Here is a 26065-nt window from a genome sequence, read left to right as displayed (position 1 = left end):
ACTGGCTCAGCTCCAGCTCCCCCTGCTGCAGCTCCAGCTGGGCCTGCAGCACCAGGAAACATGTGCACCTAAGGGGAAAATGGGGAAAAAATGAGAATATAATGGGGAAATAATGGGGAAAATAATGGGAAAATAATGGTGAAAAAATGGGAATATAATGGAAAAAAAATGGGGAAAATAATGGTGAAAAAATGGGAAAATAATGGTGAAAAAATGGGGAATATAGTGGGGAAAATAATGGGGGGAAAATAATGGGGGGAAAATAATGGGGGGAAAATAATGGGGGGAAAATAATGGGGGGAAAATAATGGGGGGAAAATAATGGGGGGAAAATAATGGGGGAATAAAATGGGGGGAAAATAATGGGGGGAAAATAATGGGGGGGAAATAATGGGGGGGAAATAATGGGGAAAAAAAGGGAAAAAAATAATGGGGAAAAAATAATGGGGAAATAAATAATGGGGAAATAAATAATGGGGAAATAAATAATGGGGAAATATGGGGGAAAAAATGGAAATATAATGGGGAAAAAATAGGAATACAATGGGGGAAAAAAAGGAAGAGAAAAAAAAAAGGGGGAAAATGGGGGGAAAAATGGGGGAAAAAATGTCCCCCTATGACCCCAGTGACACCACTGACCCCAGTGACCCCTGACTGACCATCGTGTGGCCTGCAGGTGTCCGGCCAGGGTCAGTCCCAATGACCCCAATGCCCCCAGTGACCCCAATGCCCCCAATGACCCCAGTGACCCCTGACTGACCATCGTGTGGCCTGCAGGTGTCCGGCCAGGGTCAGTCCCAATGACCCCAGTGACCCCAATGCCCCCAATGACCCCAGTGACCCCTGACTGACCATCGAGCAGCCTGCAGGTGTCCGGCCAGGGTCAGTCCCAATGACCCCAATGCCCCCAATGCCCCCAGTGACCCCAATGACCCCAGACTGACCATCGAGCAGCCTGCAGGTGTCCGGCCAGGGTCAGCCCCTCGGTGCAGAAGGCCCTGGCCCTGCAGGTGACCTCGCAGTGACCCAGCAGAGTGACCAGTCGTTGGCAGCAGCTCAGGGTGTCCCCCAGCACCTGCCACTTGTGCACCAGGGCCGGGCCTGGGGACACAATGGGGACACTGGGAATACTGGGAGAGGGTCTGGGGACACAATGGGGACACTGGGAATACTGGGAGAGGGTCTGGGGACACAATGGGGACACTGGGAATACTGGGAATACTGGGAGAGGGTCTGGGGACACACTGGGGACACTGGGATGGGGCTATGGGGACACAATGGGGACACTGGGAATACTGGGAGAGGGTCTGGGGACACACTGGGGACACACTGGGGACACTGGGAATACTGGGAGAGGCTCTAGGGATGTGGGATGGGGAGGGGTCCCAGGGTTTGGGATGGGGAGGGGTCCCAGGGACATGGAGCCATTCCTGAGGTTCCTGGACCTTCATCAGCTCATTCCAAGAGATCCCATTCCTGAGGGACCCCAGCCCCTCCCAGAGACCCCAATACCAATCCCAGGGACCCCAATTCCATCCCAGGGACCCCAATCCCATTCCAGGGACCCCAATCCCAATCCCAGGGACCCCAATCCCAATCCCAGGGACCCCAATCCCATCCCAGGGACCCCATTACCAATCTCAGGGACCCCAATCCCATCCCAGAGACCCCAATCCCAATCCCAGGGACCCCGATCCCATCCCAGGGACCCCAATCCCATCCCAGGGACCCCAATCCCAATCCCAGGGACCCCAATCCCATCCCTGAGGGACCCCAGTCCCTCCCAGGGACCCCAATCCCATCCCTGAGGGACCCCAGTCCCTCCCAGGGACCCCATTACCAATCTCAGGGACCCCAATCCCATTCCAGGGACCCCAATCCCAATCCCAGGGACCCCAATTCCATCCCAGGGACCCCAATCCCATCCCTGAGGGACCCCATTACCAATCTCAGGGACCCCAATCCCAATCCAGGGACCCCAATCCCAACCCCAATCCCATTCCCATACCACAGTCGGTGCTGGGCTCCTCAGGGGGGACACTCCTGGCCGTCCCCAGGATGTCACTGCCCATCAGGGACACCAGGACACTCCGCAGCAGTTTCTGTGCCTCCAGCAGGGCCACCTTGGGGCTGTTCCAGCCTGGAATTCACTGGGGTCACAGCTGGGACTGGCCTGGGGGGTCACTGGGATGCTCCCAGATCATCCCCATCCCCATCATCATCATCCTCGCAGCAAAGCTTTGATTTCATCCTTCCTCTTTTTCCTAAATCTCTTTTTCCTTCTCCTCTCTAAACTCCTTCTTATCCCAAATTCTCATCCTCCTCCCCAAACCCCTCTGCACTGACCCCAAACCCTTCCCTGTTCATCCCAAACCCTCCCTGCAGACCCCAAACCCTCCCTGCAGACCCCAAACCCTCCCTGCTGACCCCAAACCCTTCCTGTTCATCCCAAACCCTCCCTGCTGATCCCAAACCCTCTGCACTGACCCCAAACCCTTCCCTGTTCATCCCAAACCCTCCCTGCTGACCCCAAACCCTCCCTGTTCATCCCAAACCCTCCCTGCTGACCCCAAACCCTCCCTGTTCATCCCAAACCCTCCCTGCTGACCCCAAACCCTCCCTGCAGACCCCAAACCCTCCCTGCTGACCCCAAACCCCTCTGCACTGACCCCAAACCCTTCCTGTTCATCCCAAACCCTCCCTGCTGACCCCAAACCCTCCCTGCTGACCCCAAACCCCTCTGCACTGACCCCAAACCCTTCCTGTTCATCCCAAACCCTCCCTGCTGACCCCAAACCCTCTGCACTGACCCCAAACCCTTCCCTGTTCATCCCAAACCCCTCTGCACTGACCCCAAACCCTCTGCACTGACCCCAAACCCTTCCCTGTTCATCCCAAACCCCTCTGCACTGACCCCAAACCCTCTGCACTGACCCCAAACCCTTCCCTGTTCATCCCAAACCCCATCCCCTCCTTCTTCTCCATCCCAAACTCCTCCTGCTCATCCCAAACCCTCCCTGCAGACCCCAAACTTTCCGTGCTGCCTCCAAACCCCTTCCTGCTGACCCCAAATCCCCCCTGGTCATCCCAAACTCCTCCATGCCCATCCTAAACCCCTCTGCAGACCCCAAACCCCTAAACCCTGACCCCAAACCCCTAAACCCTGACCCCAAACCCCCCTGCAGACCCCAAACCCCTAAACCCTGACCCCAAACCCCTAAACCCTGACCCCAAACCCCCCTGCAGACCCCAAACCCCCCTGCAGACCCCAAACCCACCGTGTCCCCGCAGTCTGTCCCGGAGCGGGGCCGGCAGCAGCGCCGGGGGCAACTCCAGCCCCAAACCCTTAAACCCTGACCCCAAACCCCTAAATCCTGACCCCAAACCCCCCTGCAGACCCCAAACCCCTAAACCCTGACCCCAAACCCCCCCAAACCCACCATATCCCTGCAGTCTGTCCCGGAGCGGGGCCGGCAGCAGCGCCGGGGGCAGCTCCAGCCCCAAACCCCTAAACCCTGACCCCAAACCCCTAAACCCTGACCCCAAACCCCCCCAAACTCACCATATCCCCGCAGTCTGTCCCGGAGCGGGGCCGGCAGCAGCGCCGGGGGCAGCTCCAGCCCCAAACCCCTAAACCCTGACCCCAAACCCCTAAACCCTGACCCCAAACCCCCCTGCAGACCCCAAACCCACCGTGTCCCCGGAGCCTGTCCCGGAGCGGGGCCGGCAGCAGCGCCGGGGGCAGCTCCAGCCCCAAACCCCTAAACCCTGACCCCAAACCCCTAAACCCTGACCCCAAACCCCTAAACCCTGACCCCAAACCCACCGTGTCCCCGCAGCCTGTCCCGGAGCGGGGCCGGCAGCAGCGCCGGGGGCAGCTCCAGCACCGCGGCCACCAGCAGCAGCCCCTGGGCCTGCAGCAGGAACCAGCCCCGGGTGCTCCTCTGGGGCTCCTGCAGCGCCTGCAGCAGCAGCGACACGGCTTCAGACACCTGGGGAAATAAAAATAAACAGCACCAAAAATGAGAAAAAACAGGGAAAAAAAAGGGAAAAAAAAGGGGGGAAATGGGGAAAAATATGGGGAAAAATCGGGGGAAAAATGGAAAAAAATGGGGGAAAAATGGGGGAAAAATGGGGGAAAAATATGGGGGGAAAATATGGGGGAAAATATGGGGAAAAATATGGGGAAAAATGGGGGAAAAATGGGGGAAAAATGGGGGAAAAATGGGGGAAAAATATGAGGAAAAATATGAGGAAAAATATGAGGAAAAATATGAGGAAAAATATGAGGAAAAATATGAGGAAAAATATGGGGAAAAATATGGGGGAAAAAAGCCCAAAAAATGAGAAAAAACAGGAAAAAAAAAAGGGAAAAAAAGGGGGAGAAAATGGGGGGAAAAATGGGGGAAAAATCGGGGGAAAATGGGGGAAAAATGGGGGAAAAATATGGGGGAAAAATATGGGGAAAAACATGGGGAAAAACATGGGGAAAAAAAACAAAAATGAGAAAAAACAGGGAAAAAAAAGGGGGGAAAATCGGGGGAAAATTGGGGAAAAATATGGGGAAAAACATGGGGGAAAATATGGGGGAAAAAAACCTCAAAAATGAGAAAAAACAGGAAAAAAAAAAGGAAAAAAAAGGGGGAAAATGGGGAAAAAAATCGGGGAAAAAAAAGGTGGGGAAAAAACTGGGGGGGGGGGAAAAAAAGGGCGGGAAAAAAAGGGCGGGGAAAAAAGGGCGGGAAAAAAGGGCGGGGAAAAAAGGGCGGGGAAAAAGGGCGGGAAGAAAAGGGCGGGAAGAAAAGGGCGGGAAGAAAAGGGCGGGAAAAGGGAAAAAAAATAAAATCAAATTAGAAAAAATGGGAAAAATGGGAAAAAAATGGGAAAAAATGGGAAAAAAAAGGGAAAAAAAATGGTAAAAAAAATGGGGAAAAAATGGGAAAAAAATGGGAAAAAATGGGAAAAAATGAGGAAAAATGGGGAAAAAATGGGGAAAAAATGGGGAAAAAATGGGAAAAAATGGGGAAAAATGGGGAAAAATGGGGAAAAAATGGGGAAAAAATGGGAAAAAAATGGGGAAAATATGGGGAAAAATGGGAAAAAAATGGGAAAAAAATCAGAAAAAAATGGGAAAAAATGGGAAAAAAATGGGAAAAAATGGGGAAAAAATGGGAAAAAAATGGGAAAAAAATCAGAAAAAAATGGGGAAAAAATGGGGAAAAGAAAACGAGAATAAAACTGGGGAAAAAAATGGAGAAAAAAATCAGGAAAAATTCAGAAAAAAATCAGAAAAAAATCAGAAAAAAATCAGAAAAAAACAGAAAAAAAAGGGGCTTCTCCATCCCATTCCCCCACCCCAAACCCTCAATTTATTTTTATTTAACCCCCCAAAACGTGACCTTTCTCTGTTGGCAGCAGAGGAGGCTCCGCAGCAGTTTGTGGCCGTGGCGCAGCAGCTGCAGCCGCGGCTCCTCCGGCTCCTCCTGCCCCTCCAGACACGAGTCCAGCTGCTCCAGGAACTCCTGGGGATGGCACAGGGACAGAAAAATCCTAAATTTCACACCCTTAGGGTTTTTTCAGGGATTTTTTGGGGATTTTGGGGGGTCTCAGAGTGTCACAAAGTCATTAAAATAATTTTTTTGGGATTTTGGGATGCTTGGATTAGCAGCAGAACCTCCCAAATCACACCCCAAAGGGATTTTCCTGGAATTTTGGGGATTTTGGGAGGTCTCAGGGTGTCACAAAGTCATTAAAATAATTTTTTTCGGGATTTTGGGGATTCCTGGAATTCCCAATTTTCCCTGGATTTCAGGAATTCCTGGATTTGGGCTGACCATTCCCAGATTTCCCTGGATTTCAGGAATTCCCAATTTTCCCTGGATTTCAGGACATCCTCCAAATTTTTTTTCTGTATTTAAGAACATTCCCAGATTTCCCTGGATTTCAGGAATTCTCAGATTTGGGCTGACCGTTCTCAATTCTCATTGGCTTTCAGGAATTCCCAATTTTCCCTGGATTTGGGCTGACATTTCCCATTTCTCCCTGGATTTCGGGAACTCCCTGGATTCCAGGAATTCCCCAGGATTCCAGGAATTCCAGGGTTATTTTCCCAGGATTTCAGGAACCCCCTGGATTCCAGGAATTCCCCAGGATTCCAGGAATTCCCCAGGATTTCAGAAATCCCCAGGATTCCAGAAACCCCCAGGATTCCAGGAATTCCCCAGGATTTCAGGAATTCCAGGGTTATTTTCCCTGGATTTCAGGAACCCCCTGGATTCCAGGAATCCCCCAGGATTTCAGGAACCCCCAGGATTCCAGGAATTCCTGGGTTCTTTTCCCAGGATTCCAGGAATTCCCCAGGATTTCAGGAATTCCCCAGGATTTCAGGAATTCCTGGGTTCTTTTCCCAGGATTTCAGGAACCCCCTGGATTCCAGAAACCCCCAGGATTTCAGGAATTCCTGGGCTATTTTCCCAGGATTTCAGGAACCCTCTGGATTCCAGGAATTCCCCAGGATTCCAGGAATCCCCCAGGACATACCTGAGCCTGCTGGGGACAGCCCAGGCCCAGCAGGGCCCAGCAGAGCTGGCTCAGGGCAGGAATTCCCAATTCTCCCCAGGATTTCAGGAACTCCCTGGATTCCAGGAATTCCCCAGGATTTCAGGAATCCCCCAGGACATACCTGAGCCTGCTGGGGACAGCCCAGGCCCAGCAGGGCCCAGCAGAGCTGGCTCAGGGCACTCCCTGTCCCCGGCCTGTCCCCGAGGCGGCGGCTCAGCGACAGCAGCAGGAGGGAAGAGCCCAGGGCCTGCAGGGGCTGGGGAGGGGGAAAAACAGTCTGAGGGATCCCAAAATCATCCTGGGAGATTGGAGACCCCTCACTGCTCTTCCTTAGTGGCATTAAAGTCTTTTCTTTCCTTTTCATCATCTTAAATTCTTTTCTTCTTTGTCGTCGTTGTCCCAAACTCTCTCCTTCATCTTCATCCCAAATTCTCTCTCTCTTCCTCGTCATCCCAAACTCCCTCCTTCTTCATCCCAAACCTCTCTCCTTCCTCTTCATCATCCCAAACTCTTTCCTTCTTCTTCTTCCTCCTCATTCCAAACTCCCTCCTCCTTCTCCCAAATTTCCTCTTCTTCGTCCATTTTCCTCATCCCAAAACTCTTTCCCTCTTCATCCCAAATTTCCTTCCCCTTCCTCCTCATCCCAAAATTTTCTCCTTCCTCTTCTTCCACATCTCCAAACTCTTTCCTCCTCTTCCTCCTCATCCCAAACTCTTTCCCTCTTCATTTTAAACTCTCTCCTTCTTCCTCCTCATCTCCAAATTCTCCCTCTCCCTCCTCTTCCTCCCAAATTCCCTCCCTCTTCCTCTTCATCCCAAAATTCTCTTCTTCCTCTTCTTCCACATCTCCAAACTATTTCCTCTTCCTCCTCATCCCAAACTCTCTTCCTCTTCATTTTAAACTCTCTCCCTCTTCCTCCTCATCTCTAAATTCTTCTTCCTCTTCATCCCAAACTCCCTCCCTCTTCTTTCTCCCAAATTTCCTCTTCTTCATCCCTTTTCCTTTTCCTCATCCCAAAACTCTTTCCATCTTCCTCCCAAACTCCCTCCCTCTTCCTCCTCATCCCAAATTTCCTCTTCCTCCTCCCAAATTTCCTCTTCCTCCTCCCAAATTTCCTCTTTTTCATCCCAAATTCTTTCCCTCTTCCTCCCAAACTCCCTCCCTCTTCCTCATCCCAAACTTCCTCTTCTTCATCCCAAATTTCCTCTTCTTCCTCCCAAATTTCCTCTTCTTCATCCCAAATTCCCTCTTCCTCATCCCAAATTCTTTCCCTCTTCATCCCAACCTCCCTCCCTTTTCCTCCTCATCCCAAATTCCCTCCCTTCTCTTCATCCCAAACTCCCTCCCTCTTTTTTCTCCCAAATTTCCTCTTTTTTATCCCAAATCCCATTTTCCTCTTCCTCCTCCTTCCCAAACTCTTTTTTCCCTCCCCTCCTGTCTCAGACCTTTCCCTGGATCCTGTAGAGAGCCCCCAGGAGCTGCAGGGAGCTCAGGGTCTGCTCGGGGCTGCGGATTTTGGGAATTCCTGGATTCTCCAGCAGCTGCTGCCACAGGGAAAAGGCTTCGTCCAAAGGTTTGGACAGAGCTGGGAGGGAAAAAATTACAAAAAAAATTAAAAATCAGCTGTTTCCAAAGTGGGAGAATCATGGAGAGGTTGTTCTCATCCTGCCAGGGTTTGTAATTCCAATATATTCTTGTTGGGGGTCGTGGAAAGGCTCTTCCTGATCCACCAAGATCCCAAAAAATCCCTTCTCAATCCACCAGGATCCCAAAAAATCCCTTCTCAACATTCCAGGATCCCAAAAATCCTCTTCCCAATCCACCAGGATCCCAAAAAATCCCTTCTCAATCTATCAAGGTTCCAAAAAAAATCTCTTCCCAACATTCCAGGATTCCAAAAATGCTCTTCCCAATCCTGGAAAGGCTCTTCGCAACCCTCCAGAATCCCCACTCACCCCAAAAACCCAATTCCAGACCCTCCAAAAATCCTGCTGACCCCAAAAATCCCTTTCCCGACCCTCCAGAAATCCCATTTCAGACCCTCCAGGATTCCCACTCATCCCAGAAATCTCATTCCTGATCCTCCAGAGACCTCAATCATCCCAAAAACCCCATTCCAGAGCCTCTGGAACTCCCACTCATCCCAAAAATCCCTTTCCTGACCCTCCAGAATTCCCATTTCAGACCCTCTGGAATTCCCATTCATCCCAAAAACCCATTCCAGACCCTCCAGAACTCCCCCTGACCCCAAAAAACCCATTTCAGACCCTCCAGGATTCCCATCCATCCCAAAAATCCCCGAAATGCTGACCCAGGCTGGAGCAGGGGCTGCAGGGGGTCCCATTCCCAAAATTCCCATTCCAGACCCTCTGGAACTCCCCCTGACCCCAAAAACCCCACTCCAGACCCTCCAAAATCCCCACTGATCCCAAAAATCCCCTTCCTGACCCTCCGGAATCCCCCCAGCCCCAAAAAAACCCATTTCAGACCCTCCAAAACTCCCCCTGACCCCCAAAAAACCCATTTCGGACCCTCCAAAATCCCCACTGATCCCAAAAACCCCATTCCAGACCCTCCAAAATCCCCAGAAATCCCCTTCCCGACCCTCTGGAATCCCCATTTATCCTCAAAATCCTCACCCTGTTGTGAGCAGGGGCTGCAGGGGCTCCTGTTCCCAAAATCCCCATTCCAGACCCTCCAGAATTCCCACTGACCCAAAAACCCCATTCCAGACCCTCCGAAATCCCCATTCATCCCAAAAATCCTCTTCCTGACCCTCTGGAATTCCCCCTGACCCCAAAAACCAATTCCAGACCCTGTGGAATCCCCATTAATCCCAAAAATCCCTTTCCCGACCCTCCAGAATTCCCATTTCAGACCCTCAAAAACTCCCCACTGATCCCAAAAACCCCATTCCAGACCCTCCAAAATCTCCAGAAATCCCCTTCCCGACCCTCTGGAATCCCCATTTATCCCAGAAATGCTGACCCAGGCTGGAGCAGGGGCTGCAGGGGGTCCCGTCCCGGGGCCGTTCCCCGTCGGGCTGGGGCTGTTCCCGGCTCTGGAGGCGCCCGCGGCGCTCCCGGGACAGGCTCTGCCAGGAGACACGGAATTCCCAAAATTATCCCGGGGAAATCACGGCCTGGGGGGTCCTGGGAGCCCCAAAATCAACCTGGGAACTCCTGGGATCCCCCAAAATCAACCTGGGGGCTCCTGGAATTCCCGAAATCCCGAGAAAATCAACCTGGGAATTCCTGGGATCCCCAAAAATCAACCTGGGAATGGTAGGAAACCCCAAAATCTCGGGGAAAATCAACCTGGGAACTCCTGGAATCCTTAAAATCCCAGAAAAATTAACCTGGGAAAGGTCTGGGACACTCGAGGAACTCCAAAATGCCAGGAAATCCCACCCTGGGAAATCTGAGGGTCCCAAAAATCCCAGGAAAATCCCCTGGGAAGGGTTTGGGACCCCCAGGATTTTCCCCAAATCCCAGGAAAATCCCCCCAAACCTTTTCCATGAGGGTCTCCAGGGTGCAGATGTGGAGCCAGAGCTGGGCCTGGGCGCGCTCGTCCAGCAGCTGATCCCGAATTTGGGAATTCCAGCTCTGGGAATTCCGGGATAGAGATTCCAGGAGTTTCAGGGATTCCTGGAGGGCGTCCAGGGCTGAGCTGGGGAGGGAAAAGAGTTCCTAAAAAATCCTGGGAATTGATCCTCAAACCCCTAAAAATCCCGGGATTTGGGATGAAGGATTTGGGATAAAGGATTTGGGATAAGGGGGATTTGGGATAAGGGAATGGGACAAAGGATTTGGGATAGAGAGAATAAAATGAGGAATTTGGGATGGGGGATTTGGGATGGGGGATTTGGGATGGGGGGATTTGGGATGGGGGGATTTGGGATGGGGGGATTTGGGATACAGAGAATGGAATGAGGGATTTGGGATAAAGGGAATGGGATGAGGGAATGGGATGAGGGATTTGGGATAAGAGGATGGGATACGGGATTTGGGATGGGGAATTTGGGATAAAGGATTTGGGATTGGGGATTTTGGATGAAGGGAATGGGATGGGGGATTTGGGATACAGAGAATGGAATGAGAGATTTGGGATGGAGAATTTGGGATACAGACAATGGGATGGGGGAATGGGATGAGGGATTTGGGATGGGGGATTTGGGATAAGGGGAATAGGACAAAGGATTTGGGATGAGGGATGGGGGAATGGGATATAGAGAATGGGATGGGGGATTTGGGATGACGGGAATGGGATAAAGGATTTGGGATGAGGGATCTGGGAGAAGGGAATTGGACAGGGGATTTGGGATCAGGAATGGGATGGAGGACTGGGATCAGGATCAGAATGGAGGACTGGGATGGAGAACTGGGATTGGGACTAGGATCAGGACTGGGATCAGAATCATGATGGGATGGGGGAATGGGGTCAGGACTGGGATCAGGATCAGGACTGGGATAGGGAATGGGGTCAGGATCGGGATTGGGATGGAGGAATAGGATCAGGACTTGGATCAGAATCGGGACTGGGATGGAGGAATGGGATCAGGACTGGGATGAGAGGTTGGGATCAGGACTGGGGTCAAGATCAGGATTGGGATGGAGGAATGGGATGAAGAAATGGAATCAGGATTGGGATCAGGATCAGGACTGAGATGGAGGACTGGGATCAGGATTGGGATTTAAATCAGAACTGGGATGGAGAAATGGAATCCGGATGGGACAGGGGAATGGGATCAGGACTGGGATCAGGATGGAATGGGGGAATGGGATCAGGACTGGGATGGAGGACTGGGATCAGGACTGGGATCAGGATCAGAATGGAGGACTGGGATAGAGGACTGGGATCAGGACAGGAGAGGACCCCAGCACCCACCAGTCAGTGTGAGGGGCGAAGCTCTGGCTGCAGAGCAGCTGCCCCAACTCCAGCAGCGCCACCGCCCTGGGCAGGCTCCTGTTGGGGTCCCCCGTTCCTTTGGGGTCCCCCATTCCCTGGGGCAGCCCCGGGGGGCCCCTCCAGGCTCCCTGGGGGTCCCAGAGGCCCAGCAGGTCACAGAGGACGTTGTACCGCTCCGGCCCCGTGGGGCCCCGCAGGGATTTGTAGGCCTGGAGCTCGGCCAGCAGCAGCAGCAGCAGCGTGTCCCCGCTCAGGGGCCGGGATTGGGATTGGGATTGGGATTTCAGGGCGTCCCGCAGCGTCCTGGGGGTGGGATTGGGGTCAGGGAAATGGGGGGGTTGTGGGGTGGGGTTATGGGGTGGGAGGGAGATCCAGTCACGTTGTACTGTCCCCAATCCCAGGGGGCTCCGGATGTCCCCACCCCATTCCAACCCCAATTCCCCATCCCATTCCAACCCCAATTCCCATTCCATTCCTCCTATCCCATTCCAACCCCAATTCCCCATCCCATTCCAATCCCAATTCCCCATCCCATTCCAACCCCAATCCCCCTTCCCATTCCAACCCCAATCCCCTATCCCACCCCATTCCAACCCCAATTCCCCATCCCATCCCAACCCCAATTCCCATTCCCTCCCCATTCCAACCCCAATCCCCTATCCCTCCCCACCCCAACCCCAATTCCCCATTCCATTCCACCCCCAATTCCCCATTCCCAAATCCCCCAGTCCCCTCACCACAGTCTCAGCTCCTCCTCTCCCTGTTTGGCCGCCTCTGTCTTGATCCTGGCCCAGAGCGCCACCGGCTCGGCCACCAACCCCTGGGGACAGTGAGAATGTGTCCCCAACCCCTGGGGACAGTGGGAATGTGTCCCCAACCCCTGGGAATGTGTCCCCAACCCCTGGGGACAGTGAGAATGTGTCCCCAACCCCTGGGAATGTGTCCCCAACCCCTGGGGACAGTGGGAATGTGTCCCCAACCCCTGGGAATGTGTCCCCAACCCCTGGGGACAGTGGGAACGTGTCCCCAACCCCTGGGAATGTGTCCCCAACCCCTGGGGACAGTGGGAATGTGTCCCCAACCCCTGGGAACGTGTCCCCAACCCCTGGGAACATTGGGAATGTGTCTCTGACACCTTGAAATGTGTCCCTGACACTTGGGAATGCTGGGAACGTGTCCCCAATCCCTGAGAACGTGTCCCCAGTCCCTAAAAATGTGTCCCTGATACCTGGAAACGTGTCCCCAGTACCTGTAAGTGCTGTCCCCGTGTCCCCAGGCGCTGGCAGTGTGTCCCCAGGGCCAGCAGCCACTGTCCCAGGGTGTCCAGTGCCCGCCGTGGGTGGCCCCGGCAGCGCCAGCTCTCCACCCGCAGCCGGAAACACCTGTGGAGCTGCGGGGGGACAGCGGGGTCAGGAATGGGGACCCCAGAGGGACCCCCAGGGGGAACAGGGACCCCCAGGGACCCCAATGTCCCCAGTGTCCCCCACTGTCCCCAGTGCCCCCATTGTCCCAAATGTCCTCAGGACCCCCATTGTCCCCAGTGCCCCCAATGTCCTTCCAATATCCCCATTGTCCCCCCAATGTCCCCATTGTCCCCAGTGCCCCCCGTGTCCCCTATATCCCCATTCTCCCCAGTGCCCCCAGTATCCCCATTGTCCCCCCAATGTCCCCAGTGTCCTCATTATCCCCAGTGCCCTCACTGTCCCCAGTAACCCCCAATATCCACCCAATATTGTCCCCAGTGCCCTCAATGTCCCCAACGTCCCCAGGACCCTCAATGTCCCCAGTGCTCTCAATGTCCCCAGTGTCCCTCCATTGTCCCCAGTGCCCCTGATGTCCCCATTGTCCACAATGTCCCCAGTGTCCCCCCAATATCCCCATTGTCCCCAGTGTCCCCAGTTGTCCCCATTACTCACATTGTCCCCCCAATGTTCCCATTGTCCCCAGTACCCCCAGTGTCCCCATTGTCCCCAACGTCCCCAGTGTCCCCAAAGTCCCCCCAATGTCCCCATTGTCCCCAGTGCCCTCAATGTCACCAGTGCCCCCAGTATCACCATTGTCCTCCCAATGTCCCCATTGTCCCCCAGTGCCCCTGATGTCCCCATTGTCCCCCCAGTGTCCCCATTGTCCCAAATGTCCCCAGCACCCCCAGTGTCCCCATTGTCCCTAATATCCCCCCAATATCTCTATTGTCCCCAGTGTCCCCCCAGTGCCCCTGATGTCCCCACTGTCCCCATACCCTGTCAGGGGTGACCCCAGTCCAGCCGTAGCCGTCCCAGTCCAGCAGTGCCCGGCACAGGGGCTCACACACGGCTCCGGCCGCTTCCGGAACGTTCCGGCTCTGCAGGGCCTGGCCCAGGCGCAGAGTGACCCCGGCTGTGGCCGGAGAGACCGGAGTGACCAATGGGGCACAGTGACCAATGGGACAGGGAGTGACCCACGGGGACACGGAGGGGACACCGAAGTGACCAATGGGGCACAGTGACCAACAGGACACAGTGACCAACAGGATGAGGAGTGACCCACGGGACAGGGAGGGAACACCAGAGTGACCAACGGGGACAGTGAGTGACCAATGGCACATGGAGTGACCAACAGGGACGGGACACCAGAGTGACCAACGGGGACAGTGAGTGACCAATGGCACATGGAGTGACCAACAGGGACGGGACACCAGAGTGACCAACGGGGACAGTGAGTGACCAATGGCACATGGAGTGACCAACAGGGACGGGACACCAGAGTGACCAATGGGGACAGGGAGTGACCAATGGGACACGGGGAGGGGACACCAGAGTGACCAACGGGACAGGGAGAGAACACCAGAGTGACCACCAGGACAGGGAGTGACCAATGGGACACGGAGAGGGGACACCAGAGTGACCAATGGGGCAGGGAGGGGACACCATAGTGACCCCTCATCATCCAGAGTGACCCCCTGGACATGGAGTGACCTCCTGGACAGCCAGGATGGGGACACAGAGCCCTCATGGTGGCACTGACCACTGGGGACACTCAGGGGGTGGCACTGACCACTGGGGACACTCAGGGGGTGGCACTGACCAGTGACATCCAGGAATTTGCCCCTCTCGGCCTCGGGCAGCCCCTCCAGCCCCTCCAACATCCAGGTGACACTCTGGACACAGCTCGAGGTCACCTGGGCCAGCTCCGGCCACCTCGAGGGCTGTGGGGACACTGAGGGTCAGTGGGACCCTCCCCGAGCCCCCAGACCCCAAATTCCAGCCCCAAATCCCAAGGGAGAGGCTCCATCCCCAAATTCCAGCCCCAAATCCAATGGGAAAACCTTCCAGAACCTCAGGACACCTCGACCCCAAAATTCCAGCCCCAAATCCCACAGGAAAAGCTTCCAGAATCCCTTCAGGGCACCTCAATCCCAAAATTTCAGCCCCAAATCCCACAAAAAAGGCCCCACCCCAAAATCCCAACCCCAAATCCCACAGGAGTGGCTCCATCCCAAAATCCCAACCCCAAATCCCACAGGAGTGGCTCCATCCCAAAATTCCAGCCCCAAATCCCACGGGAAAACCTTCCAGAACCTTTTCAGGGTGACTCAATCCCCAAATTCCAACCCCAAATCCAATGGGAAAAGCTTCCAGAACCTCAGGACACCTCGACCCAAAAATTCCAGCCCCAAATCCCACAGGAGAGGTTCCATCCCCAAATTCCAACCCCAAATCCCACAGGAAAATCTTCCAAAACCCTTTCAAGGCACCTCAAGCCCCAAATTCCAACCCCAAATCCCACAGGAGAAGCTTCATCCCCAAATTCCAGCCCCAAATCCCACAGGAAAAGCTTCCAGAACCCCCTTAGGGCACCTCAATCCCCAAATTCCAACCCAAATCCCACAAAAAAGGCCCCCAGAGTGGCTCCATCCCAAAATCCCAACCCCAAATCCCACAGGAGAGGCTCCATCCCCAAAATTTCAGCCCCAAATCCCACGGGAAAAGCTTCCAGAATCCCTTCAGGGCACCTCAATCTCCAAATTCCAACCCCAGATCCCACAGGAGAGGCTCCATCCCAAAATCCCAACCCCAAATCCAATGGGAAAACCTTCCAGAACCTCAGGACACCTCGACCCAAAAATCCCAACCCCAAATCCCACAGGAGAAGCTTCCAGAACCCCCTCAAGGCTCCTCAATCCCAAAATTCCAACCCCAAATCCCACAGGAGAGGCTCCATCCTCAAATTTCAGCCCCAAATCCCTCAAAAAAGGCCCAGAGCAGCCCCATCCCAAAATCCCAACCCCAAATCCCACAGGAGAGGTTTCATCCCAAAATTCCAGCCCCAAATCCAATGGGAAAACCTTCCAGAACCTCAGGACACCTCGACCCCAAAATTCCAGCCCCAAATCCCACAGGAAAAGATTCCAGAACCCCCTTAGGGCACCTCAATCCCCAATTTCCAGCCCCAAATCCAACAGGAGAGGTTTCATCCCCAAAATCCCAACCCCAAATCCCACAAAAAAGGCCCCAGAGTGGCTCCATCCCAAAATCCCAACCCCAAATCCCACAGGAGAAGCTTCCAGAACCCCTTCAGGGCACCTCAATCCCCAAATTCCAACCCCAAATCCCACAGGAGAGGTTTCATCCCAAAATTCCAACCCCAAATCCCACAGGAGAGGTTTCATCCCCAAAATTCCAACTCCAAATCCCACAGGAGCGGTTTCATCCCCAAATTTCAGCCCCAAATCCAATGGGAAAAGCTTCCAGAACCCCCTTAGGGCACCTCAATCCCAAAATTCCAACCCCAAATCCCACAAAAAAGGTTCCCAGAGCAGCCCCAATCCCAAAATTCCATCCCCAAACCCCTGGATTCCACCTGGCAGTGCTGGAAAATCTCGTGGAGGGCGTTGGAGAAGAGCTGCAGGGCCTGGAACAGCAACTGCCTCAACACCAGCTGCTCCTTCGGGGAGCCTGGGGGCACCTGGGCAGGGAAAAATGGGGTTTGGGGATGGGAAATGGGATTTGGGGATGCTAGGAATGGGGAAAGTGGGATTTGGGGATGGAAAAATGGGATTTGGGGATGTTTGGGATGGAAAAAATGGGATTTGGGGATGGGAAAATGGGGTTTGGGAATGGAAAAATGGGATTTGGGAAGGTTTGGGATGGAAAAAATGGGATTTGGGGATGAGAAAATGGGATTTGGGGATGATGGGAATGGGAAAATGGGATTTGGGGATGAAAAATTGGGGAAAGTGGGATTTGGGAATGGGGGAAATTGGGTTGGGGATGTTGGGGATGGAAAAAATGGGATTTGGGAATGGGAAAATGGGATTTGGGGATGGAAAAATGGGATTTGGGAATGGGAAAATGGGATTTGGGAATGGGAAAATGGGAAAAATGGGATTTGGGGATGATGGGGATGGAAAAAATGGGATTTGGGAATGGGAGAATGGGATTTGGGAATGGTGGGAATGGGAAAAATGGGATTTGGGGATGAGAAAATGGGATTTGGGGATGTTGAGGATGGAAAAAATGGGATTTGGGGATGCTGAGGATGGGGAAAGTGGGATTTGGGGTCCAGGAAAGAAAAAAAGGAGGATTTGGGGCCCGGGAAAGGAGAAAAGGGGGATTTGGTGTCTACAAAGAATAAATGCAGGATTTGGGCTCCAGGAGAGAATAAAAAAAGCAGGATTTGGGCTCCAGGAAAAGGGGGAAAATGGGATTTAGGAGTTCAGGAGCTCCAGGAGCTTCTCCTGAGATGAAGAAAATTGGAATTTGGGACTCCCCAACCTCCAGAAGCTGCTGACAGAACCGGGATCATCCCAGAATGACCCTGAAAAATTCCAGAATTATGGAATTCCCTCCTCACCTGTGCCATCAACAACCTCAGCACCTTCCCGTGGCCTTGGGAGAAAGCACAGACCCCAGGGAGCTCCTGGAGGCCCAGGGGCATCTCTTTGCTCCTCCTGAGCACCTCCCCGAGCTGCCCCAGCACAAACTGGGAACTTTCCACCGTCACCCGCAGGATCCTCCCGGAAAATTCCTCCTCCAGCGCCGCCCCTGCTTTAACCAGAGCAGGACCCACAGCTCCAACACCACTCCTGCCTTTAACCAGAGCTTTGCTGAGGTGAATCCCAGCCTCCAGCAGCTCCAGGGGGGTTCTCAAAGAATTCCCAGCTCCTAAAAATGCTTTGGAATCGTGCAGAGCCTCCAGAGCGTCGCGGTGCCGCCGGGCTTTGCAGAGGTGCCGGCAGCGCTCCAGGCTGAGCTCCAGGAAGCACAGAGAGCTCTGGAAGTTTGGTGGTTGTGAAATCTCATTTTTTAAAGCGTCCAGGAGGGATTCTTGGAGCTGTTTGGCCAGGAAAAAGGAGCAGGGAGCTCTCTCAGAGTGGTAAAGAGCGGCGGCAGAGGCGGCGTGGAGCGCGGTGGGCGAAGTGAGGAAAGGAGGGTGGAAAGATTTGGGAGACGGTTCTTCCTGAGATTCCAACAGCAGCAGGAAACGCAGGGAGCGGATCCTGGCGGTCAGCACAGCCCTGCCTTCCTCACGAGGCCTCTCAGGACCGGCCAGAGCGGCTGCAGCTCTCCAGAGAACCCCGAAAGTGCCGCGGGCGATGCTGGTCCAGTCGCGGTCGCGGCGTCGGCAAAGCCGCAGTCGCTGCCGCAGCAGCTCGGCCGCGCTCCAGGTGGGGCTCCCCGCCCAGCCCGCCGCGTTCCTCACCACGTGGAACAGGATTTTCTCCAGGTAAAGGTGAGGAGGGTCTGCCTGGAGGCTCAGGTAGGTGTGAGAAGCCTCCAGGGCCAGGCTGAGCAGGAGGGAGCCCTGGGCTGGCAGACCCCCGGGCCGGGCCAGCTGCTCCACGCAGGCGCGGAGGGCGCGGTCACAGCCCTGGACACGGCGGGACTGAGAGCCTGAGGATGCTTGGAGGGATTCCTGGGGGGGAAAAGGAGAGTTGGGATCAGAACTGAGACCTTTGGGGGCTGTTTCCTGGTAAAAAAGGGGTTTGGGATCAAAACTGAGACTGTTGGGAGTCATTTCCTGGGTAAAGAGCAATTTGCGATCACAGACGGACACAGCAGGGATGGTCATAGAAATTCTAAAGCCTTTCCTGGAGCAAAAAAGAGGATTTAGGATCAGAACTGAGACCTTTGGGGGTTATTTCCTGGTTAAAAAGGGATTTGGGGTCAGAAATGAGGCCCTGGAGGGTTGTTTTCCTGGTAAAAAAAGGGATTTGGGCTCAGGGATTTGGATCTTCCCCAGGTACAGCCGAGGGCAGCGGTCACAGCCCTGGGCACGGCGGGACTGAGAGACACAGGGGGCTTGGAGAGTCTCCTGGGGAAAAAAAAGAGAGTTTGGGAACAGAAATGAGACCCTGGAGAGTCAATTCCTGCAATAAGAGGGGTTTAGGAACAAAACTGAGACTGTTGAGAGTCATTTTCAGGGTAAAAAGCAATTCACGATCGCAGCCGGACACGGCAGGGATGGGCAGAGGGATCCTGGAGGTTTTCCTGGAGCAAAAAAGAGGATTTAGGATCAGAAATGAGACTCTTGAGGGTTATTTCCTGATAAAAGAGGGATTTGGGATCAGAAATTAGTTCCTTGGGGGTTGTTTCCTGGTAAAAAAAGGGGTTTGGGATCAGGATAAAGCTCCTCGAGGGTCGTTTCCTGAGAAAAAAGGGATTTGGGGTTACAAGAGAAACTCTGGAGGGAAATTTCCTGGGGAAAAAAAAGGAGATTTGGGATCAAAATAGAACCTCAGGAGGGTCATTTCTTGGGAAAAGAGGGAGCCAGAACCTCACAGAGATCCCACAGTGAGATCCAAAGGTTTTCCTGAGGAAAAAGGGGGATCAGACACAAAAAAAACCCCAAAATTCCCCCCAATCCCTTTTCCTGAGGGATCAGACCCCAAAATTCCCCCCAATCCCTTTTCCTGAGGGATCAGACCCCAAAATTTCCCCCCAAATTCCTTTTCCTGAGGGATCAGACCCCCAAAATTCCCCTCAAATTCCTTTTCCTGAGGGATCAGACCCCAAAATTTCCCCCCAAATCTCTTTTCCTGAGGGATCAGACCTCAAAAATCCTCACCCTGATTTTCTCCAGACGCTCCTCAAGGTCAGCCCAGCTCTCTGTGGTTCCATTTTTGCCGGTTTTTTCGTCTTTTTCGTCATTTTTTTCATCTTTTTCGTCCTTTCCAGCCATCCTGGGGGGGTCTTTTCAATCTGATGTGGGGCTGGAGGAGGAAAAGGGGAGGTTTGGGACCCCCAGAACCCCCCAAAATCCCCCCAGCCCCAATTTGGGACACTCCAGACCCAATTTTTAGACCCCCAGCCCAAATTTTGGAGACCCCAGGCCCAATTTTGGACATCCCAGACCCAATTTTTGACACCTCAGACCCAATTTTGGAGACCCCAACCCCATTTCCAGCCCCTTTAGGGGTCCCCAGCCCCATTTCCAGCCCTTTTAAGGGCCCTCAGCCCCATTTTCAGCCCCTTTAAGGGATCCCCAGCCCCATTTTCAGCCCCTTTAAGGGATCCCCAGCCCCATTTTTTCCCCCTCAGAGAGGCCCAGACCCCCCGGGCCTCCCGCGGCCTTCACCTCCCGCTCCCCTCACCCGCCTCTGCCTCTCGCTCTCCTCACCAGACCCTCCCCGGCTCCCTCAGGGGGTCCCAACACCCCAAAATCTCCCCTCAGGACCCCAAATTTACCCCAAATTTGCCCTAAATCCCCCCCGGGCCGCGCCCCCCCCACTCACGCTGAGGCGCCGTCCACCAGAGGGCGGGGTTTCCCGCGCGCCTGTTCGAACCTCGTCCTCAGCCAATCAGCGCGCGGCACCGCCCACAACGGCCCAATCAGCGCGCGGCACCGCCCCGCAATCCCGCCCACGGCGCGGGGGAGCACGGGAGTTGGAGTCCGCGCTGGGATTGGCGCGCTTTTGTGCGCATGCGCAGAGCGGGGTGGGGTTAATTATGCATTGGTAAGTGGGGCGTGGTCTAGAAGGGGGCGTGGTTAATAATAAGAGGGACGACCGAGGAGGGGGCGTGGCCTAGAGAGGGCGTGCTTAATGATTGGATGGGCGATATGATGGGGGCGTGGCCTAAAGGGGGCGCGGCTAATGATTGGGCGAGCTGGTGGGGGCGTGGCCTAGAGGAGGCGTGGTCAATTGTGGGTGGTGGTTTATAAGGGGGCGTGGTTAATGCTGGTGTGGTAATAACGGAGGGGGCGTGGCCAGGCGGGAATCCAGGGATTTTTAGGGGTTGGGGATCCCCAGGATGTGGAGGAGGAATTTGGGGACCTGTCCCCATGTCCCCGTGTGTCCCCTCAGGACAGGAAGCGCAGGACAGTGTCCCCATGTCCCCATGTCCCCATGTCCCCTCAGGACAATGTCCCCATGTCCCCATGTCCCCATGTCCCCTCAGGACAATGTCCCCATGTCCACATGTCCCCATGTCCCCGTGTCCTCTCTGTCCCCATGTCCCCACTGTCCCCACTGTCCCCAAGGTGTCGTTACCTCCAATGGCCACCAGGGGGAGCCAGAGGCCGCCCCAGCCTGGCTCTGCCGCCTGAGGAATAAAATTTATGTTATTTATTTTTATATATAAATAAATAATCTAAATAAATTTATATAAATATATATGTTATTTATGTTTGTCTGGTTTATATTTATATATTTATATATTTATACATTTATACATTTATATAAAATATAATTATATATAAATATTTATATATATATTTACATAAATATATACATATATAAATATTTAAATATATAATAAATATTTCGGATGTTTATATGTAGTGTATAAACTACATGTAAATACGTTAATATAAAAATATTTTTATTTAGTATATTATATAATATATTTAGCTATTATATGCATATTAAATATGATTAAATATATTATAATATTAAATATGTTATGATATAATATATTATATGTTGTATAATATATTATCTATATTTTCTATTATATTTTAGGGTCCATTTTGTGTCCATTTTGTGCCCATTTTTTCCCATTTTGTGTCACTCCTGTGTCCAGCTGGTCACTTGATGAGTCTGAAATCCACCCCAGGTGACTTCACACCTCACCAGGCCACTCCTGTGTCCAGCTGGACATTGGTGGGTCTGAGATCCAGAGTGGTCACCTCACACCCTGGTGGTCACTCCTGTGTCCAGCTGGTCACTTGATGAGTCTGAAATCCACCCCAGGTGACTTCACACCTCACCAGGCCACTCCTGTGTCCAGCTGGTCACTTGGTGGGTCTGAGATCCAGAGTGGTCACCTCACACCCTGGTGGCCACTCCTGTGTCCAGCTGGACATTGGTGGCTTTGGTCACCACACCAGGTGACCCCACACCTCTCCTGTGTCCAGCTGATGGACACAACACCCAACTGGACATTGGTGGCTTTGGTCACCACACCAGATGACCTCACACCCTGATGGTCACTCCTGTGTCCAGCTGGACCATTGGTGGCTTTGGTCACCACACCAGATGACCCCATGCCCTGGTGGTCACTCCTGTGTCCAGCTGGACCATTGGTGGCTTTGGTCACCACACCAGATGACCTCACACCACTCCTGTGTCCAGCTGGTCACTTGGTGGCTTTGGTCACCACACCAGATGACCTCACACCCTGATGGTCACTCCTGTGTCCAGCTGGACCATTGGTGGCTTTGGTCACCACACCAGATGACCTCATGCCCTGGTGGTCACTCCTGTGTCCAGCTGGTCACTTGATGGGTCTGAGATCCAGAGAGGTGACCTCACACCTCACCAGGCCACTCCTGTGTCCAGTTGATGGACACAACACCCAACTGGACATTGGTGGCTTTGGTCACCACACCAGATGACCTCACACCCTGATGGTCACTCCTGTGTCCAGCTGATGGACACAACACCCAACTGGACACTTGATGGGTCTGGGATCCAGAGTGGTCACCTCATGCCCTGGTGGTCACTCCTGTGTCCAGCTGGTCACTTGATGGGTCTGAGATCCACACCAGGTGACCCCACACCACTCCTGTGTCCAGCTGATGGACACAACACCCAACTGGACATTGGTGGCTTTGGTCACCACACCAGCTGACCCCATGCCCTGGTGGTCACTCCTGTGTCCAGCTGGACATTGGTGGCTTTGGTCACCACACCAGGTGACCTCATGCCCTGGTGGTCACTCCTGTGTCCAGCTGGACATTGGTGGCTTTGGTCACCACACCAGGTGACCCCATGCCCTGGTGGTCACTCCTGTGTCCAGCTGATGGACACAACACCCAACTGGACATTGGTGGCTTTGGTCACCACACCAGATGACCTCATGCCCTGGTGGTCACTCCTGTGTCCAGCTGGACATTGGTGGCTTTGGTCACCACACCAGATGACCCCACACCTCTCCTGTGTCCAGCTGATGGACACAACGCCCAGCTGGACATTGGTGGCTTTGGTCACCACCCCAGGTGACCCCTGATGTCCGTCCCCACCACCCCACGCCGCGCTGACCGCTGAGTGACCATCGGACACTGTCCGGCCGTGTCCACCCCTCACCTCCCACCTGCTTTTCCCATCTCCCCAAGACCATTTGTTGACCCTTTTTACGAGAATTCCAGACCCACAAATTCAAAGATTTTTCACACCCCATAAAAACCCAGCCCAGCTCTGATTTTTATCCCCATTTTTTTTAATTCCCATTTTCTACCATTTTTTAAATTCCCATTTTTATCCCCATTTTTTTAATTCCCATTTTCCTCCATATTTTTAATTCCTATTTTCCACCATTTTTTAAATTCCCTTTTCTGCCATATTTTTAATTCCCATTTTTATCCCCATTTTAAAATTCCTATTTTTATTCCTATTTTTTTAATTCCCATTTTTATCCCCATTTTTTAATTCCTTTTTTTTTTTTTGCCATATTTTTAATTCCCATTTTTCTGCCATATTTTTAATTCCCATTTTTTTTATTTCCCATTTTTATCCCCATTTTTATCCCTATTTTTTAAAATTCCCATTTTTATCCCCATTTTTTTAAATTCCCATTTTTATCCCCATTTTTTTAATCCCCATTTTTAATTCCCATTTTCTGCCACTTTTTTATTCCCATTTTTATCCCTATTTTTTAAAATTCCCATTTTTATCTCCATTTTTTTAATCCCCATTTTTATCCCCATTTTTTTAAATTCCCATTTTCCACCAGAAACAAAAAAAAAAAAAAAAAAATTATTTTTCCGACAGAAAAAATTCCCAAATTATTTTTTTGGGGGGAAAAAAACCTTCTCTAGGGAGTTTAACCCAACCCTGAGGAATTTTCGAGGTTAAAATTAAAGACTCGTCTCAAGTTACCAAAAACAAAACTTTCCTTTGTGCTCCTGGAAGGGAAAAAAAAAAAAAAAAAAAAAAAAAAAAAAAAAAAAAAAAAAAAAGGGGGAATTTGGTGAGTTTAGAAACTGTTGGGGTTAAATTAGAGAGGAGGGAAAAATGAGATTTTAATTAATATTTATTAATTTAATAATTAGGAATTTTGGACGTGTTGTAAATTATAAGGTTGGATGTGAAAATAAATAAATTAAAAAAATGTAAATTACAAAAAATTTAAATTGTAAAAATGTAAATTATAAGATTATAGGGAGATGGATATAATTAATAACCTTATAATTAATAAAGATGTAAGTTTTTTTAATTTCTGTTATTAGTAAAAGAAATTAGGTTGTTATTATTAGTTATTAGTTATTATTTCTGTTATTAGTAAAAAAATAAGTAGTTATTATTAGTTATTATGTCTATTAGTAAAAAATCAAGTTATTATTATTATTAATTAGTTATTTCTTTTATTAGTAAAATATTAAGTTTATTATTAGTTGTTAATAATTTTTTCTGTTATTAGTTTAAAAATTAAGTTATTATTAGTTATTAGTTAATAGTTATTATTTCTGTTATTAGTAAAATATTAAGTTATTATTTCTATTAGTAAAAAATTGTTATTAGTAGTTATTATTTATTTTATTAGTGAAAGAATTAAATTATTATTATTAGTTGTTAGTTATTATTTCTGTTATTAGTTTAAAAATTAAGTTATTAGTTACTATTTCTGTTATTAGTAAAATAAATTAAGCATAGTGGTAGTAGTCAATATAAATATTAAAATATAATAGTTTAATATTTATTAATGTTTATTACTATTTGTTATACTATAAATAGTTTAAATTGTTCAGTCAAAGGAACTAAATTGGTTCTTTAATATATAATATATAAATAATATAAATATAATACATAATATAATATACCTTACATATACATAATATATATATTATATATTATATTATATGTATTACATATAACACATGTATTATATTATATTATATTATATTATATTATATTATATTATATTATATTATATTATATTATCTATATAATGTATCTATAATATATTATATTATAGATACTATATTATAATTTTATTATATATACATTGGGGTTTAGGGATATTGGGGTTCAGGGATATTGGGGTTCAAAGGTCAGGGGTGTTGGGGTCAGGGGTCAGGGATTTTGGGGTTCAGGGGTATTAAGGTCAAGGGTCAGGGATATTGGGGTTCAGGGGTCAAGGGTCAGGGATGTTGGGGTTCAGGGGTCAGGGGAGTTGGGGTTCAGGGGTCAAGGGTATTAAGGTCAGGGTCAGGGATATTGGGGTTCAGGGGTCAAGGGTCAGGGATATTGGGGTTCAGGGGTCAGGGGAGTTGGGGTTCAGGGGTCAAGGGTATTAAGGTCAGGGTCAGGGATATTGGGGTTCAGGGGTGTTGGGGTTCAGGGGTCAGGGGTGTTGGGGTCCAGGGGTGTTGGGGTTCAGGGATGTTGTGGTTGAGGGGTCAGGGATATTGGGGTTCAGGGGTCAGGGGTGTTGGGGTTCAGGGGTCAGGGATATTGGGGTTCAGGGGTCAGGGGTGTTGGGGTTCAGGGGTCAGGGATATCGGGGTTCAGGGATATTGGGGTTCAGGGATATCGGGGTTCAGGGATATCGGGGTTCAGGGGTATTGGGGTTCAGGGGTCAGGAGTGTTGGGGTTCAGGGGTCAGGGATATCGGGGTTCAGGGATATTGGGGTTCAGGGATATCGGGGTTCAGGGGTCAGGAGTGTTGGGGTTTAGGGGTCAGGGATATCGGGGTTCAGGGATATTGGGGTTCAGGGATATTGGGGTTCAGGGCACAGGGATTTTGGGGTTCAGGGATATTGGGGTTCAGGGATATTGGGGTTCAGGGCACAGGGATATTGGGGTTCAGGGATATTGGGGTTCAGGGATATCGGGGTTCAGGGGTCAGGAGTGTTGGGGTTCAGGGGTCAGGGATATCGGGGTTCAGGGCTATTGGGGTGCAGGAGATTGGGGTTCACAGGTCCCGGAATGCCGGGGTGCAGGGGGTCAGATTGTTGGGGTGCTCGGGCATTGGGGTGCAGGAAATTGGGGAACACAGATTATGGGGTGCAGGGGACTGGGCTACAGGGGATTGGGGTACAGGCATTATGGGGCACGGGGATTGGGGTACACAGATTATGGGGTACAGAGGATTTGGGGTACACAGATTATGGGGTACAAGGAATTGGGGTGCAGGGATTTTGGGGCACAGGGGATTTAGGATACAGGGATTTTGG

The 26065-nt window shown here is 51.4% G+C and overlaps 1 protein-coding gene across 1 annotated transcript in view; it reads right to left on the bottom strand.

Moving 5' to 3' along the window:
- ESPL1 (extra spindle pole bodies like 1, separase) overlaps nt 1-19630 on the bottom strand; it is a gene marked incomplete at both ends in the record, with an annotated part of 42856 nt that extends 23226 nt beyond the window's left edge. Inside the window, 17 exons of the mRNA XM_083880983.1 lie at nt 53-68; nt 761-863; nt 945-1101; nt 2009-2140; nt 3932-3992; nt 5400-5522; nt 8007-8146; nt 9550-9655; nt 10072-10231; nt 11642-11773; nt 12208-12290; nt 12720-12860; nt 13710-13846; nt 14534-14654; nt 16310-16414; nt 17303-18196; nt 19517-19630. Coding sequence (XP_083737109.1) covers nt 53-68; nt 761-863; nt 945-1101; nt 2009-2140; nt 3932-3992; nt 5400-5522; nt 8007-8146; nt 9550-9655; nt 10072-10231; nt 11642-11773; nt 12208-12290; nt 12720-12860; nt 13710-13846; nt 14534-14654; nt 16310-16414; nt 17303-18196; nt 19517-19630 — 2725 coding nt within the window. The remainder of the gene's footprint in view (nt 1-52; nt 69-760; nt 864-944; nt 1102-2008; nt 2141-3931; nt 3993-5399; nt 5523-8006; nt 8147-9549; nt 9656-10071; nt 10232-11641; nt 11774-12207; nt 12291-12719; nt 12861-13709; nt 13847-14533; nt 14655-16309; nt 16415-17302; nt 18197-19516) is intronic.
- Nucleotides 19631-26065: the final 6435 nt, after the last annotated feature.

This window comes from Zosterops lateralis (genome assembly GCF_965231275.1).
Source record: "Zosterops lateralis genome assembly, chromosome: 32".
In the NCBI taxonomy this organism is placed as follows: Eukaryota; Metazoa; Chordata; class Aves; order Passeriformes; family Zosteropidae; genus Zosterops; species Zosterops lateralis.
Note: the sequence above shows the minus strand (reverse complement) of the source record. Positions and strands in the feature narration are given on the sequence as shown.